At 48.0% G+C, this 23,893-nt stretch overlaps 1 protein-coding gene across 1 annotated transcript in view; it reads right to left on the reverse strand.

Annotated features, from left to right (window-relative positions):
* Positions 1 to 1,524: 1,524 nt before the first annotated feature.
* Mthfd1l (methylenetetrahydrofolate dehydrogenase (NADP+ dependent) 1 like) overlaps positions 1,525 to 23,893 on the reverse strand; it is a 233,366-nt gene continuing 210,997 nt past the window's right edge. Inside the window, exons 27-28 of the mRNA XM_045158475.1 lie at positions 11,736 to 11,858; positions 1,525 to 1,825 (exon numbers count right to left, since the gene is read on the reverse strand). Of these exons, the coding sequence (XP_045014410.1) occupies positions 11,769 to 11,858 (90 nt within the window). The 3' untranslated portion in view covers positions 1,525 to 1,825; positions 11,736 to 11,768. The remainder of the gene's footprint in view (positions 1,826 to 11,735; positions 11,859 to 23,893) is intronic.

Consider the following 23,893-nt stretch of genomic DNA (forward strand, 5'->3'; position numbering starts at 1 on the left):
CTGGAGGTCCTAGCATGCCCATTCTCTCTCTCTGTGTGTGTCTGTTAAATAAATAAAAACAAATAATAATAAAATAAATCGGTTCATGATGAGCCACACAGCCCTCTGAGTGCCTTCCATGGAAAATAAATGTATTGTGTGAGCTCAATCATTAATAGGGTTAGACAGTGAAAACACGGGTTCTTTGTAGAGCTGATTCACTGCAGAGTGTGCTCCCAAATAAAGGGCAGAGAAAAGAAGGGACACTTTAGAATTGACTACTCTTAAGGCAGGCAGTGGCCTTTCAGTGCTTTGGAACAAACGAAATTGTGCCTAAAGACACATTATAGGCTGAGCAAGGCCAGTGGAAGGGGCAGTTCAAGGGCACACAGGAAGGATCCTGCAGGATGTGCCCAGGGGCCACTTAGGGTATTTATGGTGACAATCTGACTTATGCTGCTCAGGGGACAATTACTTCTTGTTTGTTCCTGAACCCTTGGTTTTGTGTTAACTTTTATATAATTTTATATTATTGTGTGTGTGGGGGGGGGGAAGGAAATAAAGGGTCAGGAACTTCCAGAAAGGGGTGACGGGAAAGACCATAGAACATTCCTTACTACAAATTCAGAGTGGGCCAAGGGAAAAGTATTTGCCAAACACCTGACCTTTAAGAGCTACATTCCTGTCCCAATAGGTCTCAGAAAGGTTAAGAGACTTATGCACCGGTGGAAGGAAGGCCACAGGTTTTAGGTGATTAACTTCAGTGACAACTGAAAAATAGATCTGGATAGAGGGCACATTTTCTTCTAAGAGAACTGCTAACTCTCCCACAGTCAAAACATCTCAATGAATGGGTTGCCTGCAAAGCCAAAGGACCCAGGTTTGATTCCCCAGGACCCATGTTAGCCAGATGCACAAGGGGGTAAGGGGGCGCATGCATCTGGAGTTCATTTGTGGTGGTTGGAAGCCCTGACATGCCCATTCTCTCTCTCCCCTCTCCCTCTGTCAAATAAATAAAAATAATAAAAAAAAAAAGATCTCAAAGTAGCTGGGGAGGGGGGTATGGAGAGCGGTAACTCACGCCTTTAATCCCAGCACTCGGGAGGCAGAGGTAGGATGATTGCCGTGAGTTCAAAGCCACCCCCTGAGACTACACAGTGAATGCTTAGGTCAGCCTGGACTAGAGCGAGACCCTACCTCAAAACAAAACAAAAACAACAACAAAACACCCTCACATTTGCTTTTCTCTGTGGTTTTTCCTGCTACATTCAAGAGGTCTGATTGCAGCCACACTTCTCAGGCAAATTCCTGTCAGGTAACTAACTATCCCACCAGCTTCCTGGGGACAGTCACACTCGCAGGGGGGCTTTATCTAGTGCTGGAAACTGGCTGGGTAGTTTTCTAGAAACATGCTTATTTTCAGTTCAAAGATAAAGGCAGTAGCTCAGCGGTAGAGAGCTTGCCTGACGCGCAGAGTTTCATTCTTACCATGGGTGGGGGTGGGGGTGGGGGGAGACCCAAAACAAAGCACACGGGACTCAAAGATGAAACTCGGTAGTGGAAAATATCACCTTTTAGTTCACACTCTCACAATCCCTTCACCCTCTTCAAATCAACATTCCAAAGCGCAAGCTGTGGGAAATGATGTCAACTCATGAGAAGCAGAAAATACATTAGTTTCTTTCAGACGGGGTTCAGGTCCCAGCTGACCCCCACTCTGCTGCACACGGAATTCATCTTGCGCGAGGAAGAGATCTTTGGCCGATTTTGCTATTTCTCCAACATTGCATAACAGGAATATTTCAAATTCACTCTCTTTTCCAACTGCAGCAAAAAGGCAAGGAGCCTGAAAAATAGGGGGGAAAAAGTCTCTGGTTCAAGAACTTTTTACCTTTGGTGTTAAACTTAAAAGACTTTTTAAAAAAATTAAAACAACATTTTAAATTGACAACTTTTATTCTTACAGACAATAAACCACGGTAATTCCCTCCCTTCCCCCCTTTACAACTCCGGTCTCCATCATATCCCTTCCCTTTCCCCGTTAGTCTCTCTTTTATTTTGATGTCATCATCTTTTCCTCCTATTCTGAGGGTCTTGTGAAGGTACTGCTAGGCACTATGAGGTCATGGATGTGGAGACCATTTTGTGTCTGGACAGTTGCATTGTAAGCAGTCCTACCCTACCTTTGGCTCTTACATTCTTTCTGCCACCTCTTCCGCAATGGAAGAGCCTTGGAGGATGTGATAGAGATGTTTCAGTGCTGAGCACTCCTCTGTCACTTCTCAGCACTATGTTGCCTAAACTTAAAAGTTTTTTTCTTTTTTAATTTGTGTGTGTGTGTGTATAAATGCATGCCAGTGTGGAGGCCAGAAGAGAAGGTGAAGGTGTCCATCCTCTCTTTCCACCTTCTTTGAGACAAGGTCTCTGTTGTTTTGCTGTTCGGAGCTTCAGAATTCCCCTGGCTCCATCTCCTCCCACTGTCAAAGGCACCCTGGCATCACAAACGCATCCAGCTCTGTGGGGAGGCTTGGGAGACCCAAACTCCGGCTGGTAGGCTGGCAAGCAAGTGCCTGTGACCACGGAGCCATCTCCCCAGGCCTGTTTGGTGTTAAACTGTTAACTGTGCACATTGTAGTTCACGTTTGAGGCCAGGAGAAAACTCATGAGAAGAGAAGGAACTCCATCCACAAGCCGCGGCTGGGATGTCTGTGTGGGACAGTTCCCCTGAGAGGTGCGAAGAAGGCGTGGTGATCTATAACCACGAGCTAGTCTGGCTACTGAAGGCAGGTCCTAGAATTTCTGTGTCTTTCAGATTTTGCATCTGTAGGATCCTGTGACTGTCTGAGATTTTAGAATTCCTCTCTTCTTTTTTTTGTTTCTGAGATAGGGTCTCGCTTTAGCCCAGCCTGACCTGGAATTGACTATGTGGTCTCAGGCTGCCCTAGAACTCACAGTGATCCTCCGACCTCTGCCTCCCAAGTGCTGGGATTAAAGGCGTGCGCCACCACGCCCGGCTGTTCACATAGAGCAGACGTATAAGGGACAATAAAGGAGTGAGGAGACCCAGACTTATTGTGACCTGTTGCATTCTCTCAAAGAATATTATGATTCTTTGCACACCTCAAATCCTGCAATCTTTTACTTATTATTATTATTTGAAAGATAAAGTTGCAGCCGGGTGTGGTGGCGCATGCCTTTAATCCCAGCACTCGGAAGCAGAGGTAAGAGGATCACGTGAGTTTGAGACCACCCTGAGACTACATAGTAAATTCCAGGTTAACCTGAGCTATAGTGAGACCCTACCTCAAAAAAAAAAATAATGCCGGGCGTGGTGGCACACGCCTTTAATCCCAGCACTTGGGAGGCAGAGGTAGGAGGATTGCTGTGAGTTCGAGGCCACCCTGAGACTCCATAGTGAATTCCAGGTCAGCCTGAGCTAGAGTGACACCCTACCTTGAAAAAAAAATGAAAAAAAAAAATAATAATAAAAATAATAAAATAAAGTTCCATGTAGTTAGCCTGCGTTGCCCTTGAATTTGCTAGCCTAGGCTGGTCCTGGGCTATTGATCCTCCTCCTCTCAAGTGCCGGGATTACAAGAATGTGCATTGCATTAGGTTCTCTGCAATCTTTTAGAAAGAAATAGTGATCACAGTATGTTTAAAAAACAATAAATAGGGCTGGGGAAATGGCATAGCAGTTAAGGTGCTTGCCTGTGAAGCCTAAGAAGTCATGTCTACAGGTCCCACGTAAGGCAGACACACTGGGGTGCACGCGTCTGGAGTTTGCAGCAGCTTAAGGCCCTGGTGTGCCCATTCTCTCTGTCTGTCGGTCTCTGTCTCTCTTTCAAAAACAAAAAACCCTAACTAATCCAAACATGTAAGTCGCAGAAAAAAAAATGTGTTCCCACTCCAGGAAAAATATGAATGCAAGCATGGGGTCTTTCATGTGAATTTGCACATGGAAGGATTTATCTGTGGGTCCAAAGAGTTCACTTGACTGAAATCGGGTGAGCTGGCCTCCCACAGGGTACTGCGAGGTGCGGAGGCAGGGAGATGCCTGGTCAGTTTAAAAACATTAGAGAGTGAGTGGTGGGGGGGAACTTCAAACACCCCCCTCACATCAGAACCCCAATCAGGGGAGTAAACAGAAAACAGCGGTAAGACAAGTAAGATAAACATGAACCAGAAGAAAATATTTTCAAGAGGAGGACTGACTGGCACAGCCCCCGTGCCTTCACTCAGGAGCATGGCAGAGTCACGGGCGTGGTCAGTGACCCGAGACAGGAGGGTCATGAGTGTGGGACACAAGGGGACTCTGGCTAGAGGAGGGTGGCTCAGTGGGCTGGAAATGAACCCCTCCCGGCAGCTAGGCAAGACTTTCCTTGCTGCAAGGATGGAGGATCTGTTGGCTGGCCGTACTGCCTATGGCCTTATGGCTTTGTGTTCAGAAAGGCTTTATAGTTTGGACGCCACACTTTTTTCTTCTTTTTTTTGCTTTGTGACAGCTATGTCTTCAATCCTGCGTCAGCCTCCCAAGAACTGGGATTACAGGTTTCCAACCACCATACCTGGTTGTGGTACCACACTGCCAGGAGACCTGAAGGGTTGGTGAAAGCACGCAAAGTTTAATCATGGATGACAAAATATAAGACGAGCAACAGCTAAGGTGAATGAATCGTCTGAGCCAGGCGCGGGGGCGCTCGCCCTTAATCCCAGCACTAGGGAGGCAGAGGTAGGAGGATCGCCGTGAGTTCGAGGCCACCCCAACACTTCGTGGTGAATTCCAGGTCAGCCTGGACTAGAGCGAGACCCTACCTCAGTAAAAACAGAAAAGAAAAAAAAAAAAAAAAAAAAAAGAATTGTCTGCTATTTATTTTGTGGGAAAAACAGCTTCTCAAGTTATTCAGAAGGAAAATGTTTTGGAAGACAGAATGTATGAAATATGCTTTAAAAAAATTTTTTTGGTTATTTTTATACATTTATTTGAGAGTGACAGAGGAAGAGGCAGAGAGAGAGAGAGAGAGAGAGAGAGAGAGAGAGAATGGGCGTGCCAGGGCCTCCAGCCACTGCAAACAAACTACAGATGTGTGCGCCCCCTTGTGCATCTGGCTAACGTGGGTCCTGGGGAATCGAGCCTCGAACCGGGGTCCTTAGGCTTCACAGGCAAGCGCTTAACCGCTAAGCCATCTCTCCAGCCCTTATCCACCTCTTTTTGAGGCAAGGTCTGTCACTGGAGCTCGCCACGTGGTCTAGTGAGACTAGTGAGCTCCAGTGATCCTCCTGTCTGTCGATCCAGCGTGGATTCTGGGGGGTTAAACTCAGTCCCTCATGCTTTCAAGTCAAATGCTTTACCAACTGAGCTGTCTCCCCAGCTCCCCCTCCCAAGTTTAAAAGGCATCAAGAATGCCCACCTTGTTACCTAAGAGAGATAGGGAAGATTTAATTATCACTATCTTTAAATGGCAAGTAGGATTATTTATTTAACTCTTCCACTGGGTCCTGTCTGTAAGCAGGGGGAGAAGAGAGGAGTGGGCTTATTTCTGGATGGTTCAGGGTCAAAATCTGAGGTCTCTTCTGAAGAAAAATAATGCTAATTTTTGAACAGCTTTATGAAATGATAAAGTTTCAAGACCCAAATCACGGAGCCCTGGTGCACCCTCAGGGTTCCCTTGAAGCTCGTGGTGTGGAAGTGGGGGCTGAACTCACCTATCCACAGAAGGGCTAGCAGGCAGCCACCCCATTCAAGATCTATCTTTCTTTCTTTCTTTCTTTCTTTCTTTCTTTCTTTCTTTCTTTCTTTCTTTCTTTCTTTCTTTCCCTCTCTCTCTCTCTCTCTCTCTCTCTCTCTCTCTCTCTCTCTCTCTTTCTTTCTTTTGGTTTTTGGAGGTAGGGTCTCACTCTAGCCCAGGCTACCTGGAACACATTCTGTAGTCTCACGGTGGCCTCAAGCTCATGGCGATCCTCCTGCCTCTGCTTCCCGAGTGCTGGGACTAAAGGCGCGCGCCACCACGCCCCCTCATACAAGATTCACTTCTGGGCTGGGGAGATGGGTCAATAAAAGAAATATTTGCCTGGCAGGCATAAGTACGTGAGTTTGGATCCCTGGAGCCCATGTGAGGAGCCAGATGGCACCGAGGGATTCCGTGATGAAAGCACTAGCTTCCCTAGCTCACAGGGGGCTCTGGTTCCGCACCAGGCACTGGCAGAGCAGGATGGAGTGACAGGGGACCTGGGATCTTCAGGAGTTCTGCCAGACTGTTCCGTGAAACTCCTTCGGATGGGCCCTGCCAGCACTCCGAAATATGATAGAGGATCAGGATGAGAACCCAGAAGAGGAGCGGGGAAAACTCAAAGCCCCAAATCCAATCACCTTGCCGCAAAAGACCGGAGAACAAGATCGATTTCACTGGGACAAAAACTTATTTGAAATAGTTCTATTTAGTGACATCCAAAAGAATGAATCATGCCCCTTCCTCGAACAATAGCGAAAGTACCACAGGAAAGTCTCAGGACAAAGACGCCAGAGCTCAGGTTCTGGTGACTTCTTGGATCTCACGGTCGCATTTGGTGTCATGTGGTTTCCTAGCAAGCGGGGGGCGGGGAGGGGGGAGAGTGAGGGAAGCCGGAAAGGCGAGAGGAAGGAAAACACTCATCGATCGGCCCCTGAAATCTTCCCGCAAGGGCACACACATTCTCTACCACAGTCCTCGAAGGCCCATGACTGTGCCGCCCTGTAGCCAAGGGACAAGAATAATCTACTGACCCCACAGCAGCGAAGACAGTGCTTTCCTGATGCCCAGAGCAGTCCAAACAGAGCACTGCCCAGGATGTCACATTTTTCATTTACACACCTTCCACGGCCACAGACTTGAGGCTATGCATAGAAGGGGTCTCCGATGGCTACATACTGGAAGCGCAGGAAACAGATCTGTTTTCAATTGTCCCAGCAGGGTCAAATGATGGGCTCTGGCCGGGCGTGGTGGCGCGCACCTTTAATCCCAGCACTCGGGAGCCAGAGGCAGGAGGATCGCTGTGAGTTCGAGGCTACCCTGAGTGAGACCCTACCTCGAAAAAAAAAAAAAAAAAGCTCTGAACCACTGCCCAGTAGTGAGCCTCAGACAGCATTTAGCACTTGACAATGAAGAGTGTGTGGATAACTGAGAATCAGTACCTCCATTTAAGTAGACAGTTAAGTAAGAGAGAAGCCTGCCATCCTGAAGTCCCATTACATTGAATTTTGATAAAGTCATAGCTTCCAATACTCAAATACTTATATTTGGTTATTTGAACACACACACACACACACACACACACACACACACACACACACACACACCAGAATTTATTCACCTAGCTGGTATCTTCTGGAACGGGCCAAATGCCATGGAAAGAATGGGGCAAAGGGAGTAGATACGGCTGAAAGCGAGCAGATCTGGGCGGGTCTCAGCAGTCATTGACCACACACCCTTGACCTCTCCGGGCCCACATTGACACAGCTCAGAAACACAACACCATCTCACTGGCTCCACAGCAGCATCCTAGGTGACTGGTGTGACAGAATGACCCCTGCTAGCTTCTAAAAGAGAGGTGCACTGCGCAGCCGGGAGGGAACTGTACTGTCTCATGGGTGGAGACAGCCCTCAGCCACCACCTCTTCGGAACCACAGGAGGACTGGTCCTTCTGCAGCCACTGTGGCTTCGTGGGACACCGGTCCTCCTAAGGTGCTGCTGTGACTGCTTCAAGTGCTAAACCTGGTATGTGGGAGGTCAACATCCAGTCCTCCGACTCTTGACCCATCTTCAGATAAAACCTGGAGGAAGACTTGTCAGGGACACAAACTGTAAGCCACAAAGTATTTAAGCGTACTTATTGGCACAGTGTCCTTGGAGTGACTCAGCTGTTTCCCCAGCAATAATTAAGGTGTGACTGGGCTCATATGACCTACTTGAAGACCAAATTAAAACTGCCCGAAAGGCCGGGCGGGGGGGGGGGGGGATACTATTCATCACAGAATTGTACACACTTGTTCTGGAGACAAATGACACGTGACAGAAATGTACCATGCAGGATAGTTGACATAGAAAGAGAGATTAGTTAGGACAAGGGTCATTTTTTGGTTTAGAAGGAATGATACTGTTATTTTTCCCAAGGCCTAGCTGGGAAGTCCAAGATATTTGCAGCAGAGTCATAACAAAAGACCAAAATAACACTGTTATCAAAACTCATGTTTACGCGGTTCATTGTTAAACCAGTCATCCGATTTCAGCTTCTAGAGTTTTTCCTTTTCGGCAATGGTGCAGAGAAAACATGTGGCTAAAAGTTCAAACAGCTCCCACTTCTTTTTTTTAAATATTTTTATTTTTATTTATTTATTTGAGAGTGACAGAGAAAGAGGCAGACAGAGAAAGAGAATGGGTGCTTCAGGGCCTCCAGCCACTGCAAACGAACTCCAGACACGTGCACCCCCTTGTGCATCTGGCTAACGTGGGTCCTGGGGAAATGAGCCTTGAACTGGGGTCCTCAGGCTTCATAGGCGAGCGCTTAACCGCTAAGCCATCTCTCCAGCCCCAGCTCCCACTTCTTAGCAACACACACATGTAATCACCGAATTATCACTCAGCACGAAACAAAAATGGTATTCCACACTGTGGTTCAATGTAATGCCAGCCAAGTGGCCCCCTGCCTTTCTGTCAAAGCCTAGTTAATGTTTAGTCAAAAGTCTTACAGAAAAAGAAAAAAAGAAAGAAAAACAGAAAGTAAAACTTGTCAACTGTGAGTGCTGAAATCCACGGGAAGGGGCAATTTGTAGCCTGCCTAGGGCTCAGGCTGGACAAGACTTATCGGAACGCCCAGAGCAGAATATAATGGCCAGAGGGAGGGGCGGGGCTGAGGATCAGGAGTGAGAAGGGAGAGGGCTGGACACGGGCAAGATCGTCCCCTGAGACTATGTTTGATATACGGGTTGGGAAAGCGTGGGCCAAAGCTTTTGAAAACTCCTGATTGGGAGCCTGGGGGAACGAATGGCTCAGAGGGGAAGAGTCTTTGTCCCACAAACATGAGGGCCTGACTGAGACCACCTCAGTTTGATCCACTCCCCAGCACTCTGAGCGGGGCGCGGTGGCGCAAGCCGTTACTCCCAGCACTCCGGAGGAGGCAGAGGTAGGAGGATCGCTGTGAGTTCAAGGCCACCCAGAGACTACATAGTGTATTCCAGGTCAGCCTGGGCTAGAGTCGAACCCTACCTGGAAAAAAATCAAAAAGACAACCAAGAAAAGAAGCTGGGTGTGGCCACTGACACCCGCGACCTCAGTCCTGCAGCAGGGGACTGTTGGCTCTATTTCTGGGGCCAGTGTGACTAAAAAAAACAAAAACAAAAACAAAAACCAGCAGCTCCAGGTTCAGTGAGAGACTCTGTCTGGAGGAAATATCTCAGAAGGACAATAGGGAGGACGTCTGATCTCTGCACTCGGCAAGCGTGTATGTGGAGGGCACGCATCTGCACACACATGTGCATATAATATACATGCACACGCCACAGTACGTACACTGTACTCACACAAACCAAAGAAAGATAAACACACACCAAATGAAAAACAAAAACAAAAGCAAAAAAACAAGAAATCCCCAAACAAACAGAAAAAACCCTTGTGACTGAGAATTCCAGAAAAGAGGATTGGGAATGTGGCCAGTGTTTTCATTTGGACAGAAACCCGCAAGGGTAGCTACAGCATTGTGGGGGTCTGCAGGAACAAGGCCTGAACCCCAGTCCTACAGGACAAGAAGCTTTTTTTGGTCAGGCTCCACCCTCTTAAATTTTGGGGAAAAAAGGCTGGGCGTGGTGGCCTTTAATCCCAGCACTTGGGAGGCAGAGGTAGGAGGATCGCCGTGAGTTCAAGGCCACCCTGAGACTCCACAGTGAGTTCCAGGTCAGCCTATAGAGTGTCACTTTAGCCCTGGATGATGTGGAATTCAGTATGTAGTCTCAGACTGGCCTCAAACTATCTGTGATCCTCCTAACTCTGCATCCTGAGTGCTGGGATTAAAGGCATGTGCCACCACACCCAGTCATTTCCTTTTTCTGTTTGTTTTTTAAACATATTATTTATTTATTTATTTGAGAGAGACAGGAAGAGGCAGAGAGGAAGAGAGAATGGGCGCGCCAGGGCCTCCAGCCACTGCAAAGAACTCCAGACACATGCGCCCCCTTGTGTATCTGGCTAACGTGGGTCCTGGGGAAGCAAACCAGGTCCTTAGGCTTCATGGGCAAACGCCTTAACTGCTAAGCCATTTCTCCAGCCCAGTTCTGTTGATTTCAGCCACCCAGTTCATGGTACCTCTTTAGACAGTCCGGAGAAATGGTTTCCCTAACACAACTGCATCTCTGTGCTGAGGGGCATGAGGTAGCAAGATAGGAAGTTTCTCTTAAATGATGGTAGCATTGGTTTTTGTAATGACCAGAAATGGTCTCTAATAAATTCATACTTAGAGATGGCAGGATTTGTCCTACACTGGACTCAAGTTCAGGTACACTGAGGGCCTGTGGACCTGTAATTGTGTATCCAGGCTTGGGAGTGCAGCCATTGGCTAGGAACCTAGACTAACCTAGGTTCATAGATATCAGAAAATAACCTCCCATAAAATATTGGAACCAGAGCTGGGCGCGGTGGTGCACGCCTTTAATCCCAGCACTTGGGAGGCAGAGTTAGGAGGATCGCAGTGAGTTCAAGGCTACCTTGAGAATGCAGAGTGAATTCCAGGTCAGCCTGAGCTAGAGTGAGACCCTACCTCAACAAAAAAAACAAACAAAAAAAACTATATATATAAATATATATAAAATGTATGTATGCATGTATGTATATAGAGCCAACTTTAAGGCTGGCCAGGTAGGCGAGATGTGCTGGTACAATGGTGGCATGTCTGTTTTTGGGGAAATCAATTGCTCTCTTATTGAATTTGAGACCCGCTTTACAGGAGGGAATTCATTCTTAGTACTGAAAACCTACCTCATAAGTCTATGACTGAGGGGGTCAGAAGCCCTAGAGGGGAAACTACTATTGTTGGCTGGCTAGAATGCCAGGGCCTGTCGCCTCTGCAAACGAACTCCAGACACACGTACCACTTTGTGCATTTGGCTTACATGGGTATGGGGGAATTGAACCTGGGTCCTTAGGCTTGACAGGCAAGTGCCATAACAGCTAATCCATCTCTCCAGCCCCTAAATGCCTATTTTATGACCACTAAACTACCATCTAAACACTTAGGCTTATGCCCATATGTTAAGACAACTCTCATTTTCATTAGAGAAGCTTCTCTTTTTTCAGATGGCAGTGACCACTGTGGTGACTCAAAAATGGCCGAAGCACTGAGAAGAAGTGACAGGGGAAAGCTCAGCATTCAGACGTTGTTATCACACCTTCCCAGGCTCAGGGACCATTGCGGAAGAAGTGGTGGAAAGATGTAAGAACTAAAGGAAGGGGAAGAGTGCTTGCAATGCTGTCTTCCAGACACAAAGGGGCCTTGCTATTCCTGATTTCACAGTGGCTGGCACTGCCTACACAAGACCTTCCTTAACAGGAGGAAAAAATGGTATCATCGAAAGAGAAGAGAAACTAGTTGGAAAGAAGGGATTCAGTGCAGGAGGATTTGGGGGGTGAAGGGGAGTGTTAGCAGGGCATTATGATCGTGGCATATTGTCCATGTTTATGGAACTTGTCAATAAAAAGTTAAACACTGGAACGAAAAGCAAGATGCGTACCTGGCCGAGGTCCCACGAAGGTCTCTCGGTTCATCAGAACAAGCCCTGGACCTGTTCTGTCTCCGTGTCAAGATCTATATCATAAAAGCAGGGCCGCGTGGGCAGGCCTGGCATTGTGCTCATCTGAAAACATGAGAAAAACAGAGCATCACACGTTACCAAAGGCCACAAGGTGACAGACACAGAATGTCCAAAGACATCAACCAACCATACAATTCACTACAGCTTCTCCTAACATTAGGTTACAGACATATGCATCTCTTTCAATTTACCTCTTGTAATTTCAATCCATATTCAATTAAAGTAGAAAAGGGGCTGGGGGGATGGCTTAGCGATTAAGGCATTTGCCTGCAAAGCCAAAGGACCAAGGTTCGATTCCCCAGGACCCACATTAGCCAGATGCACAAGGGGCGCATGCGTCTGGAGTTCGTATGCAGTTGCTGGAGGCCCTGGTGCACCCATTCTCACACTCTCTCTCCCCCTTTCTCTGTCAAATAAATATATAAAATAATAATAATAATAATAATAATAATAATAATAATAATAATAAATAAAGGCATGTCACCTTGAAAATGTAGCCCAATACCATTCAGGTAGCATGCCAGTTACTAGTTGCTTTCCCATCCCTTTCTGCTAAGTCAGATCTCCATGCTGAACCCTGCCAAGAGCTGAACCCAACTCTCGGGTGACGGGGGTGGGTGTGGATGGCTGGAACTGTGGCTTTGTACTCACTGGGCAGTACCTATTATTTCTGTTAAAACCTATAGGCCCTGGGGCACAGTTTGAAAGGCCCACTTCCTAGATACTAGACAGAAAGAAGGGCAGAGAGAGAGAGAATGAGCACACCAGGGTCTCTAGCCACTGCAAACGAACTCCAGATGCATGCGCCACCATGTGCACCTGGCTTACGGGGGACCTGGAAAATCAAACCTGGGTTCTTAGGCTTTGCAGGCATGTGCCTTAGCTGCTAAGCCATCTCTCCAGCCCCAGCATTTTTTATTTTAAATTTATTTGAGAGAGAAAAAACAAGTGTGCCAGGGCCTTCAGCTGCTGCAAACAAACTCCAGACTTGTGTGTCCCCTTGTGAGCACATGCAACATTGTGTGCTTGTGTTGCTGTATATCTGGCTTACATGGGACCTGGAGATTCAAGCATGAGTTTGTGGGCTTTTCAGGCAAGCACCTTAACCACTAAGCCATCTCTCCAGCCCACAAAGCTGCTTTTAGCTGGGCACAGGCTGAGGGCTTTGCCCATCTCATCCTCTCAACAACTACTGAGGGGGTAAGTGACTTGCCCAAGATCATACAGGTAAAAAGTGTCACACAGACTTTTGGACTTTGCTGTTAATATACTGCTTCCTTGTCCCATCCTACACCCCCCTGACACTCTAGGGGTTTCATCAAGCCTCCTCAAATCACCTTATGAGGTGTGGTCTTACTTTATGCACAAAGGAACACACGCATCTGGAGTTCATTTGCAGTGGCTGGAGGCCCTGGCGCGCCCATTCTCTCTCTCTCTGTCTGCCTCTTTCTCTCTCTGTCACTCTCAAATAAATAAAAATGAACACCCGGGCATGGTGGTGCACTCCTTTAATCCCAGCACTTGGAAGGTAGAGTTATGAGGATTGCCATGAGTTCGAGGCCACCCTGAGACTACATAGTTAATTACAGGTCAGCCTGAGCCAGAGTGAGACCCTACCTCGAAAGACCAAAATAAATAAATAAATAAAAAGAGAACAAAAAAAAGTTAAAAATATTTATTTATTTATTTATTTACTTATTTATTTATTTACGAGAGAGGGGTGGGGAAATGAATATGGGTCCATTAGGGCCTCTAGCCACTGCAAACTCCAGACACAAGTACCACCATGTGCATCTGGTCTGTGGCTTACGTGGATTCTGGGGAATTGAACCTAGGTCCTTAGGCTTTGCAGGCAAGTGCCTTAACTGCTAAGCCATCTCTCCTCCATCTCAGATAAAGGAGTATTTATTATTATTATTATTATTACTATTAGTTTTACATATGGTCTCATGTATCTCAGTCTGGGTCCAAACTCTCTGTATCCTGGAATGACCTTGAACTCCCGATCGCCCTGCCTGCATGGCCGAGTGCGGGGTGGACAGGTGTGAGTGACCACCAGCAGGGGGAGAGACATTAAGCACAAAGCAAGTGCTCAAGGGCACAGCTGGCTAAGTGGGAGGCAGGGTGACCCCGGCTCCTCACTGCTCGCTGTGCCGAGCCCGGAGCAGAGATCTTCAGCACATGTTCCTATCAACCCTGGTGTGCCACGACAGCATCCAGTGTCCTTGGGATCCGGTCTCATGAACACTGTCCCAGGATCTCAAGGTGATGCTTGGATGACTCACTCCTCTCATTTCAGTATGCCCAGTGCTGCTGTAACAGGGTATATGCCTCTTCCCAGTGAGCTTCCATCCATCCATCCATCCATCCATCCATCCATCCATCATTTGTCTGTCCACCTATCCACCCACCCACTCATCCATCATTCATCTGTCCATCCATCCATCCATGCATCCACCCATCCATCTGTCCATCTGTCATCCATCTGTCCATCTGTCATCCATCTGTCCATCCATCCACACATCCACCCATCCATCTGTCTGTCATTCATCTGTCCGTCCGTCCGTCCGTCCATCCATCCATCCTTCCCTCCCTCCCTCCTCTAGAGACAGGACTTGCTTCTGCTTGCCTGAATGCCATGTCATACTGGACTCTTTTTTAAAAAATTTATTTGAGGGCTGGAGAGATGGCGTAGTGGTTAAGCGCTTGCCTGTGAAGCCTAAGGACCCCGGTTCGAGGCTCGGTTCCCCAGGTCCCACGTTAGCCAGATGCACAAGGGGGCGCACGCGTCTGGAGTTCGTTTGCAGAGGCTGGAAGCCCTGGCGCGCCCATTCTCTCTCTCTCCCTCTATCTGTTTTTCTCTCTGTCTGTCGCTCTCAAATAAATAAATAATTTAAAAAAATTTATTTGAGAGTGACAGAGAGAGAGAGAGAGAGAGAGAGAGAGAGAGAGAATAGGCGTGCCAGGGCCTCTGTCCACTGCAAATGAACTCAGACGCGTGCGCCCCTTGTGTATCTGGCTAACGTGGGTCCTGGGGAATTGAGCCTAGAATCGGGGTCCTTAGGCTTCACAGGCAAGCGCTTAACTGCCAAGCCATCTATCCAGCCACCCCCCTCTTTTCTTAATAGAAAAAGAGAGAGAGGCACATAGAGAGAGAAGAGAGAATGGGCACGCCAGGGCCTCTAGCCACAGTAAATGAACCCAGATGGCTGCACCACCTTATGCGTCTGGCTTACATGGGTACTGGAGAATCAAACCTGGGTCCTTAGGCTTCTCGGGCAAGTGCCGTAACTGCTAAGATCTCTCTCCAGCCCCACGCAGGGCCCTTGCCTGTCCCCTCTTCACCCTCGGACACTCTTCCTGAGACGAAACAGCGGCGGCGCCTGCCCCTCACAGGCCTGCAAGGTGGCAGCGTTCTCAGCAGACTGAGAAAACCAGGATGGGGTCTGGGGAGCCAGCTCCTGTCCTCTGCTGCTTTGCTCTCACTCAGCCCAGGAGCCTGGATGAAATTCAGCATCGCAGATCTGCTGGATCAGAACTTGGGACCACAGCAAGTGGCCAGGAGATTCAGATGTCCACACTCTGTCTCACTGTCCCTTCTCCTCCAGCTCTAAAGAAGGCAAGACCTGCTTGAAATCCCAGTGACACTTTTTCTTCCCACTCAAGCGGCAGGTGGGGAGGGGCAATGTTAACCCCTTGCAGGCCTAACTGGCCATTCTCTGCCCTGTTGGCCCCAGACCTGGTGGCCATGAATCGGAACACGTGTCTTAGTACTTCTGATTCTGTCACAAAACCAGGAAAAAAAAAAAAAAAAGCCAAAAAGAAGTGTCAGGAAGTGTGAGATGTCTTCCCTCCACTTTCAACTTATTTAAGTGGGAGAAAGATGAGTGTAACCAGAAGATTCCCACGTTCCTTTCCAATGATGCAATCACCGCTTCTGAGAACCAGGACTACTTATTTGGACTAAGCAAGAGCAGACTCAAAACCGCAGGATCTGCTGAGCAGAGAGACTTCCTGACCTGTGAATAAACAGCCGTGTTCAACAAGCTTACTTGTAAAATAAAACTCTCCCTGCACGGCCAGGACACTATAGAGTTATGTTACTAAGACTTCTTACATTCCCATCAAGTTCGCCGCCGACAGCACGCTGCGAACGAAGGCTAGCTCCCAGACAGGACTCTGCCCCCCGGGAAGTGACCGCTGGCCCCATGCCCAGGGTCAGTGGGGCTCGGTGCTAACTTTATCTGTGTGCCCTCTGAGGAGGCCTCCTGCCTAAAATAACTCAAAATCTCCTTACTTGTCATGCAGCATTAATGGATTACTATTCTTTTAATATTTTTATTGATTTATTTGCAAAGAGAGAGGGAGAGAGAAAATGAGAACAGGCATTGCAGAGCCTCTAGCCACTGCAAATGAACTCCAGGCGCACGCATCACCTGGTATACCTGGCTTTGTGTGGGTACTGGGGAATAGAACCCATATTGCCAGCCTTTGCAGGCAAGTGCCTTAACGGCAGAGCCATCCCTCCAGCCCATGAATGGATTATTTTGCAAAGGTCTGCATGACCTTGATTTTAACTAGAATGGATCTTCCAAAACTTTGCTGGTTGTGAGGAAACTTTTTTTTTTTTTCGAGGTACGGTTTCACTCTAGCTCAGGCTGACCTGGAATTTACTATGTAATCTCAGGGTGGCCTTGAACTCACAGCAATCCTCCTACCTCTGCCTCCCAAGTGCTGGGATTAAAGGCATGCACCACCATGCCTGGCTTGAAACCATGAGTCTCACAAGTCAGGTTTACAAACATTCGTGAAACCTCAGCAAACAGGAAATGGTCGGTCAGGTGTGGTGACCTATACCTGTAATCTGACGAGAGGCAGAGGCAGGAGGATTTCAAGTTGGAAGCCAACAGCTTGGGCTACATAGTAAACCTTGTTTCAAAACTGCCAATCAACCAACACCCCCCCCCCCAAAAAAAAACAAAGAAAGGAAAAAAAAGTATCCATGTACTTAAAAACTGGTCATTCAGTCATTATTTAGTCATTAAGTAACAAAGGCAGGAGGATCTCAGTAAGGTAGAGGTCAGCCTAGGGCTACAGAGTGAGTTCCAGGTCAACCTGAGCTACAGTGAGACCCTACCTCGGAAAAAAATAAGATAGATGTTAAGCCAGGCATGATGGTGCATGCCATTAATCCCAGTATTCAGAAGGCCTGAGGTTGGAGGATGCTGTGAGTTTGAGGCCAGCCTGGGTCACAATTAGAGAGTTCCAGTTTGGCCTAGGCTAGAGTGATATTCTGCTTCAAAAAGAATTTTGTCTCAAAAGCGAATACAATTTTAACTTCTACTTCAATCAAGTTACCATTATTGTTTTATTGTTATTTGCTTCTGACTTTTCCTTAAATCTATCTGTTCCCTACCAAATAAAAGCTTTATTTTGGTTCAGAAAGTAATAGGGGCTTGACATATATCTACTTGGTTCCTACGGCTTGCGAGTTGACCTGTAAGGAAAGCCCTCAACATTTTCCTTTCTTAATAGATTACCAATACCTATTAATCACCTTGATTAGAATAATCAACGATCTGGGCTGGAGAGACGGGTTAGTAAGGCACTTGACTGCAAAGCCAAAGGATCCAAGTTCAATTCCCCAGTACCCACATAAGCCAGATGCACAAGGTGGCACATACGTCTAGAGTTCGTTTGTAGCCACTAATGGCCCTGGTGTGTCCATTCTCTCTCTCAAATAAATAAATTAAAAAATTCTTTAAAAAAATAATCAAAGCTGGGCATGGTGGCACATGTCTTTAATCCTAGCACTCAGGAGGCAGAGGTAGGAGGATTGCTGTGAGTTCAAGGCCACCCTGAGAATATAGAATGAATTCCAGGTCAGCCTGGGCTAGAGTAAGATCCCACCTGAAAAAATAAAAACACAAACATTAACAAAACAAAACAACAACAAAAGAAAATCCAAAATCAACAATCCAAGAAAGCCTATGCCAGCCGTGTAAATGAAAATAGAGACGAGGGTGGAAAACTCCTTGAGCAGATGAAACCATTGAGGCCTCATAGATTCCTGCGCCTTGCTCAACTTACAGACATTAGGCTTATTATTATGATGCTTCTCATAAATGCCTTTATTAAAGAGAAATAAAAATTATGCTCAACCAATCAGAAGTAGCCAATATTCAAGTGGCTATATCCTGAACTCAAGCAAGTGTCTTATGTGTCCCCTCGGTGGACATCCTGACCACTTCTGGTTTGGAGCTGGCCTGATTCACGAATCATTGTTTGGGTAAATAAGATTTTTGGGGGTGGGTGGGTGGGTGGGGGGAGGAGAGTTAGAAGAATGTCTCACAGAGTTAGTCTCTCAATAAATATTTTAAAAACAGGGGGCAGCAGTGAAGGATTAGAGAATAGGAAACAAGCAAAACAGCAAGCTTCTCAGGGATTAAGTTTTCTCTTTCCATCCCTCCTTCTTCCTTCTTTGGTTATGAGGGACAGAACTGTTTATTAAATTGTTGTTCGAATGATCAGGAAATGATGCCTGAGGAAACATGGGTCCAGTAAAACATCACGTGATAGTGCATTTGGGGAAGGTGATCTATTTAGTGGGATGATATCTCTTTGCAATTCAGCTCCACAATGCAGGCCTCCATCCCTTGTGACCATATGGAGGAAGGATGTAGTGTCTCATTCAACTTGGTAGCCCTGCTAAGGGCACTCTCTAAGGACACCAAATTGGCCATGAACTTTCTCTTTTCTTTCGTCCTCCCTCTCTCCCTCCATATTTTTCTTTTTCTTTTTGTACTTTATAAGAGAGAGGAGAGAGAGGGAGAGAATGGCTGTGCCAGGGCCTCCAGCCACTGCAATGAACTCCAGACGTGTGCGCCCCCTTCTGCATCTGGCTTATGTGGCTCCTAGAGAATCCAACCTGGGTCCTTTGGCTTTGCAGGCAAACGCCTTAACCACTAAGCCATCTCTCCAGCCTTCCATTTGGTATTTTTAGACTAGGTCTCCAAATGTAGCCCTGAAAAGCCATGAACTCACTATGAAGCCCAAGTTCTCCTGACCTTAGCCTCTGGAGTGCTGCGATTACAGGTGTGTACCACATCTGGCCTGCTCTCTCTCTGATTTTTCAAGGTAGGGTCTCACTGTAGTTCAGAGGGGCCTCGAACTCACAGTGATCCTCCTACCTCTGCCTCCCAAGTGCTGGGATTAAAGGTATGTGCCACCACGCCTGGATCGCTCTCTCTTTCTTTATAAAGTAGGGTCTAACTGACCTGGAATTCACCCTGCAGATCCAGGCTGGCCTTGAACTCACAGCAATCCTCTCACCTCTGCCTCCCGAGTGCTCGGATTAAAGGTGTGTGCTGTCACACCTGGCTTGGCCTGTCTTTTCTTAATACTGCTTCCCAGTCATAACCTCTATAAACAATTTGTATAAATTCTCTGGTAATTTCCTACACTCACACTTATTTGAGAACATGTAACAAGTATCCTATAGGTATTCTAGAAGTTTGGTTTCATGATTAAAAATTTTACTTGTGCTGGGCATGGTGGTGCACGCCTTTAATCCCAGCACTTGGGAGGCAGAGGTAGGAGGATTGCCTTGAGTTCAAGGCCACCCTGAGACTACAATGAGACCCTACGTCAAAAAAAAATTTTTTTTTAAGCTCGGTGTAACTGGGATAAGTTCTAAAGAAGGGGGAGAAGAGACGAAACCACAATGGCAAAGTGCAGCTTCTGGGTACAAACCTAGAGGGCTGGCTTCCTGGAAAAATGTGATTGGCTGGAAGGAAATAGATGAGAAACAGAACAGGGGCTGTCTTTCCTTATTTCACCATCGCCACCTCTCCAGCTCCCGGCAGGTTAGGGACCTGCTCTCAACCACAGAGGCTGAGACGGCTCGGAGCACCTGCGTGGCCTTCCTGGGGCCAAACAGAACTGTGAGTGCCACGGCTCTGGGCAGATCCACGTCTGAGGGGCAGGTAGGGAGATGAGCTTATGTCTCCTAGGGAGCGTAGCGGTTTGAATGTAAGCTGTTCTCCCTGGAGTCACTTGTGTTCCAATACTTAATCCTCAGTGGGTGGCACTGTTTGGGAAGGCTGTGGAACCCTTAAGAGGTAGACACCCTGGGCTGGAGAGATGGCTTAGTGGTTAAGTGCTTGCCTGTTAAGCCTAAGAACCCCGGTTTGAGGCTCGGTTCCCCAGGACCCACGTTAGCCAGATGCACAAGGAGGCGCACGCGTCTGGAGTTTGTTTGCAGTGGCTGGAGGCCCTGGTGTGCCCATTCTCTCTCTGTTTCTCTTTCTCTCCCTCCTTCTCTCTGTCTGTCACTCTCAAATAAATAAATAAAAATAAACAGAACAAACAAAAAAGAGGTAGACCTCTTTGCTAGAGGAAGTGTGTCACTAGGGACGGGCCTTGAGGTGTGAGAGGCCAGCCCTTCCAGCTTCCCGCGCTGTGCAGAGGAGATGCTGGCTGTCAGCTCCTGCCATGCCTTCCCCACCCCTCAAAACCACAAATCCAAATCAGCGCCTTCCTCTGCCCGGCTTTTCGGGTTGAGTATTTTGTCCTGGAAGTAACAGAGACAGGGCAGGACGGCCTGACCCAATTCCACCCTCATCCAACCTTGGTTCTTTACCTGTTAATAGAGTGTGGGTCTAACAATGTCTGCAGAGATAGAGATAGGTCAAAAAAGACCTTCATTTATCATTATAAACACAGTATTTTCTCTCTCCTGTGTGTACACCTGCACGTGTGCGCATGTGTGCGTGTGTGTGCATGTGTGTGTGTGTGTGTCAGAGGTTGATGTCAGGTGCTTTTCTCCTGTCTGGCATTACAGAAAGCTCATACACCCTCCCGATATGGATGTGGGATTTGAAATGGTTTCTTTCCTGGAGCTATCTCCCCATCCCATTATTTCATCACAGAATTACCTGTGTGAAATGTCACCTGTGACCTTAACCTGAACAGGAAAGTCAAAAGGAAATCGGGCTCTGTGACTGTATTTCTTCACAAGGATCAAAGGGGTTCGTTCATTTTAATGACACAGACCCCAAATGTTTCTAGCTCTATCATCTTTCTTAAAGTCACTCTCATATTTGGAGCCCTAATCTCGACAAACCACATGGGGCTGGAGAAGACGGCTTGGTGGTCCAGGCATTTGCCTGCAAAGCTGAAGGGCCCCGGTTCGATTCCCCAGAAGCCATGTAAGCCAGATGCACAAGGGGGCGCATGCACCTGGAGTTCATTTGCAGTGGCTGGAGGCTCTGGTGTGCCTATTCTCCCCCCACCCCTTAAATAAATAAATAAAAAGAATACTTAAAAAAAAAACCCACATGGAGGCCTGGGAGTGTAGCTCAGTAGTAGTGGACATGCTTAGCATAGGAGAAGGCCCTAGGTACCATCTCTGGCACCAAAAAACCCAAACTAAGCCAAACTGAACTAATCCGAACCAAACCCAGCCCCGAACTTTCTAGTGTTTAGTTACTGTGGTCTGATCTGGATACAGGACCCCAAACAGTCAAGTAGACAGGGCTGGCCCTGAGTAAGATCCCTGGCCAACAGAACCCACAGCAGTGACACGACACCGTAAGCTAAAAGCAGGCGCGATCTGAACTGAGCTTCGGGGGTGGGAAATGAGAAGACCACCACAGAGCCTGGGCAGAGCCACACAGCGTGGACGTGCGTGGGAGCCTGTCCCGCCACTGCGACAGCGCCCGTCGTCAGCCAGTTCATCTGCGGGCAACACGCCCGCGGACCCTCCACGAGCCCCAGCGAGACAAGCCGGTTGAATAATGGGTTTCTTTGTTTTGAAGTCATGAGATTCTGGCTTCTGAGGAGCGCTGCCCGCTGTAAGGGAGGTCACCCCGGCAAGCCCTGTGACCCTTGTGAGAAGGGAGAAGAGGGAAGAGATGGGGAGAAGGGTGGGCTGCTGGGGTCTGTTCATGTCATGGAGCTTAGTGCCCTCCCGCTCCCCCGCTGCGCTGAACCGGGGAGTCACACATGCCCCCCGCATGCCAGGCAAGCGCTCTACCGCAGAGTCACGTCCCCGGTTGGTCCCCTGACCCCTGCAGAGCTCCTCCCCGGAGCTGAAAAGCTGCGATGGCAGGCAAACAGAACGGGAGGGTGGAAGGAAGTTACAGCCATCACTATGTGGTAGTGGCCGAGGGACTTTTGAACCTGAGGAGAGGAGAGAGGAGGGGAGAGGAGAAGAGGAGAGAGGAGGGGAGAGGAGAGGAGGGGAGAGGAGGGGAGGGGAGGGGAAAGGAGGGGAGGGGAAAGGAGGGGAGGGGAAAGGAGGAGAGAGGAGAGGAGGGGAGGGGAGGGGAGGGGAGGGGAGGGGAAGGAGGAGAGAGGAGGGGAGGGGAGGGGAGGGGAGGGGAGGGGAGAGGAAAGGGCAGGCTGAGAACCAGGCCCAGCAACTGGAAACTTGGCTGCTTAACACTTGCTGAATCAGGGAGTCCAAAGCAACCTGTGGCCTTATCTGCTGTCAATATTAGTGATGTGCAAAGCTCTGGAGCCTTCTTCACGCTGGTGTAGATCAGACCCCAGCTGAGTGCTCAGGGCATAAGACTAGCCGTAGACACAGTCTGTCTTATATTCTGTGGTGTATTTACGTATTTCTGTACTTTTCAGACAGGGTATGGAGGCTAGGCTGGCTCTGAACTCGAAATCCTTCTGCCTCAGCTTCCCCAGTGCAGGGATTACAGGTATATGCACGCATGTCCAGCCCCTCCCCCACACTGCGAGAATGCCAAAACAACATCGTTCCTACCTCCTTTAAATTTCCCCGTATTCTAGGCAGAAAGGGCCCAATTATGGCGCACACAAAGATGCCTGTGGACAGTGCCCCCCCTTTGCCCACTTCAAGGGCAGAGGAGGAGGTGGTGGTTGGCTACTGCCTGGGGATGCACACCCCGCTGCCACCCCCTCTCAGACCCTTCCTCCCACACTAACTGGTTTCTCTGACATCTGCAATACTTCTGGGCACAGCATTGCTGGACCACCTTCCTCTGGGCGAATGCCACAGGTAGAAGAAAACTGTGGACCGAGTGTCTTTAACAGAGTCACAAATCACCCCTCCTTTTCCTCCCATATATACAATACAATACACACACACACACGAGACACATTAGCAGCGCGTGTGCGTGTGTGTGCGTGTGTCAGTGGCGCAGCTCACACTTCGCATGCATGAGAACCACGGTTCAATCCTCACCACTATGGGGGGTGGGCAGAGAAAAAAGGAAAAACAGTAAGAGAGCAAATAATTTATTTATTTATTTATTTTTTGTTGAGGTAGGGTTTCACTCTAGCCCAGGCTGACCTAGAATTCACTGTGTAGTCTCAGAGTGGCCTCGAACTCACGGCCAATCCTCCTATACCTCTGTCTCCTGAGTGCTGGGATTAAAGGCGTTGGCCACCACGCCCGGCTCTTCCAGGCCAGTGTTTGTTTTTTCTTTTGGGCACACAACCCGAGGTCTTGTATAAGCCAGACAAGCATTCTATCGCTGAGAGTCACCCTGTGTGGCTTTCTTCTCTTTTCTTTGCATATCTGTACATGCACAGGTGGGCGTACATACGCCTAGTGGCTAGGCTGACTTTGGGTGTCATTTATTACTACCTTCCACCTTATTTTATGAAACGGAGTTTCTCATTGAACCTAGAGTTCACCAATTCGGCTAGACCACCCTAGTCAGCAAGCCCCAGAGACAGCTCCCGTCTCTGCTCCCCAGTGCTGGGATTACAGGTGCACGCTACCACGTCGGGTATTTACACGGCTTCCAGGGATCCAAACTAGGTCCTTGTGCCTGTGTGGCATGAACTCTTTGCCCACTAAGCCATCTCCCCAGCCTCTTAGGCTCCACATGTTTAACTTAAACTCCCAATTGCCTTCCAAAGGGCTTGCACTATTACAAATTCCTACTAACAGGGCTAGGGAGATGGCTCATACCCCACACACAGAAGCCAGAAAAGAAAAAAGCCTAGAAATTCCTATTTGTCAAATATGAAAGTTCCAGTGAGTCCACGTCCTCACCAATATTTGGTATGATCAATCTTTATTTATTTATTTATTT

Source organism: Jaculus jaculus, chromosome 9 (assembly GCF_020740685.1).
Source record: "Jaculus jaculus isolate mJacJac1 chromosome 9, mJacJac1.mat.Y.cur, whole genome shotgun sequence".
In the NCBI taxonomy this organism is placed as follows: Eukaryota; Metazoa; Chordata; class Mammalia; order Rodentia; family Dipodidae; genus Jaculus; species Jaculus jaculus.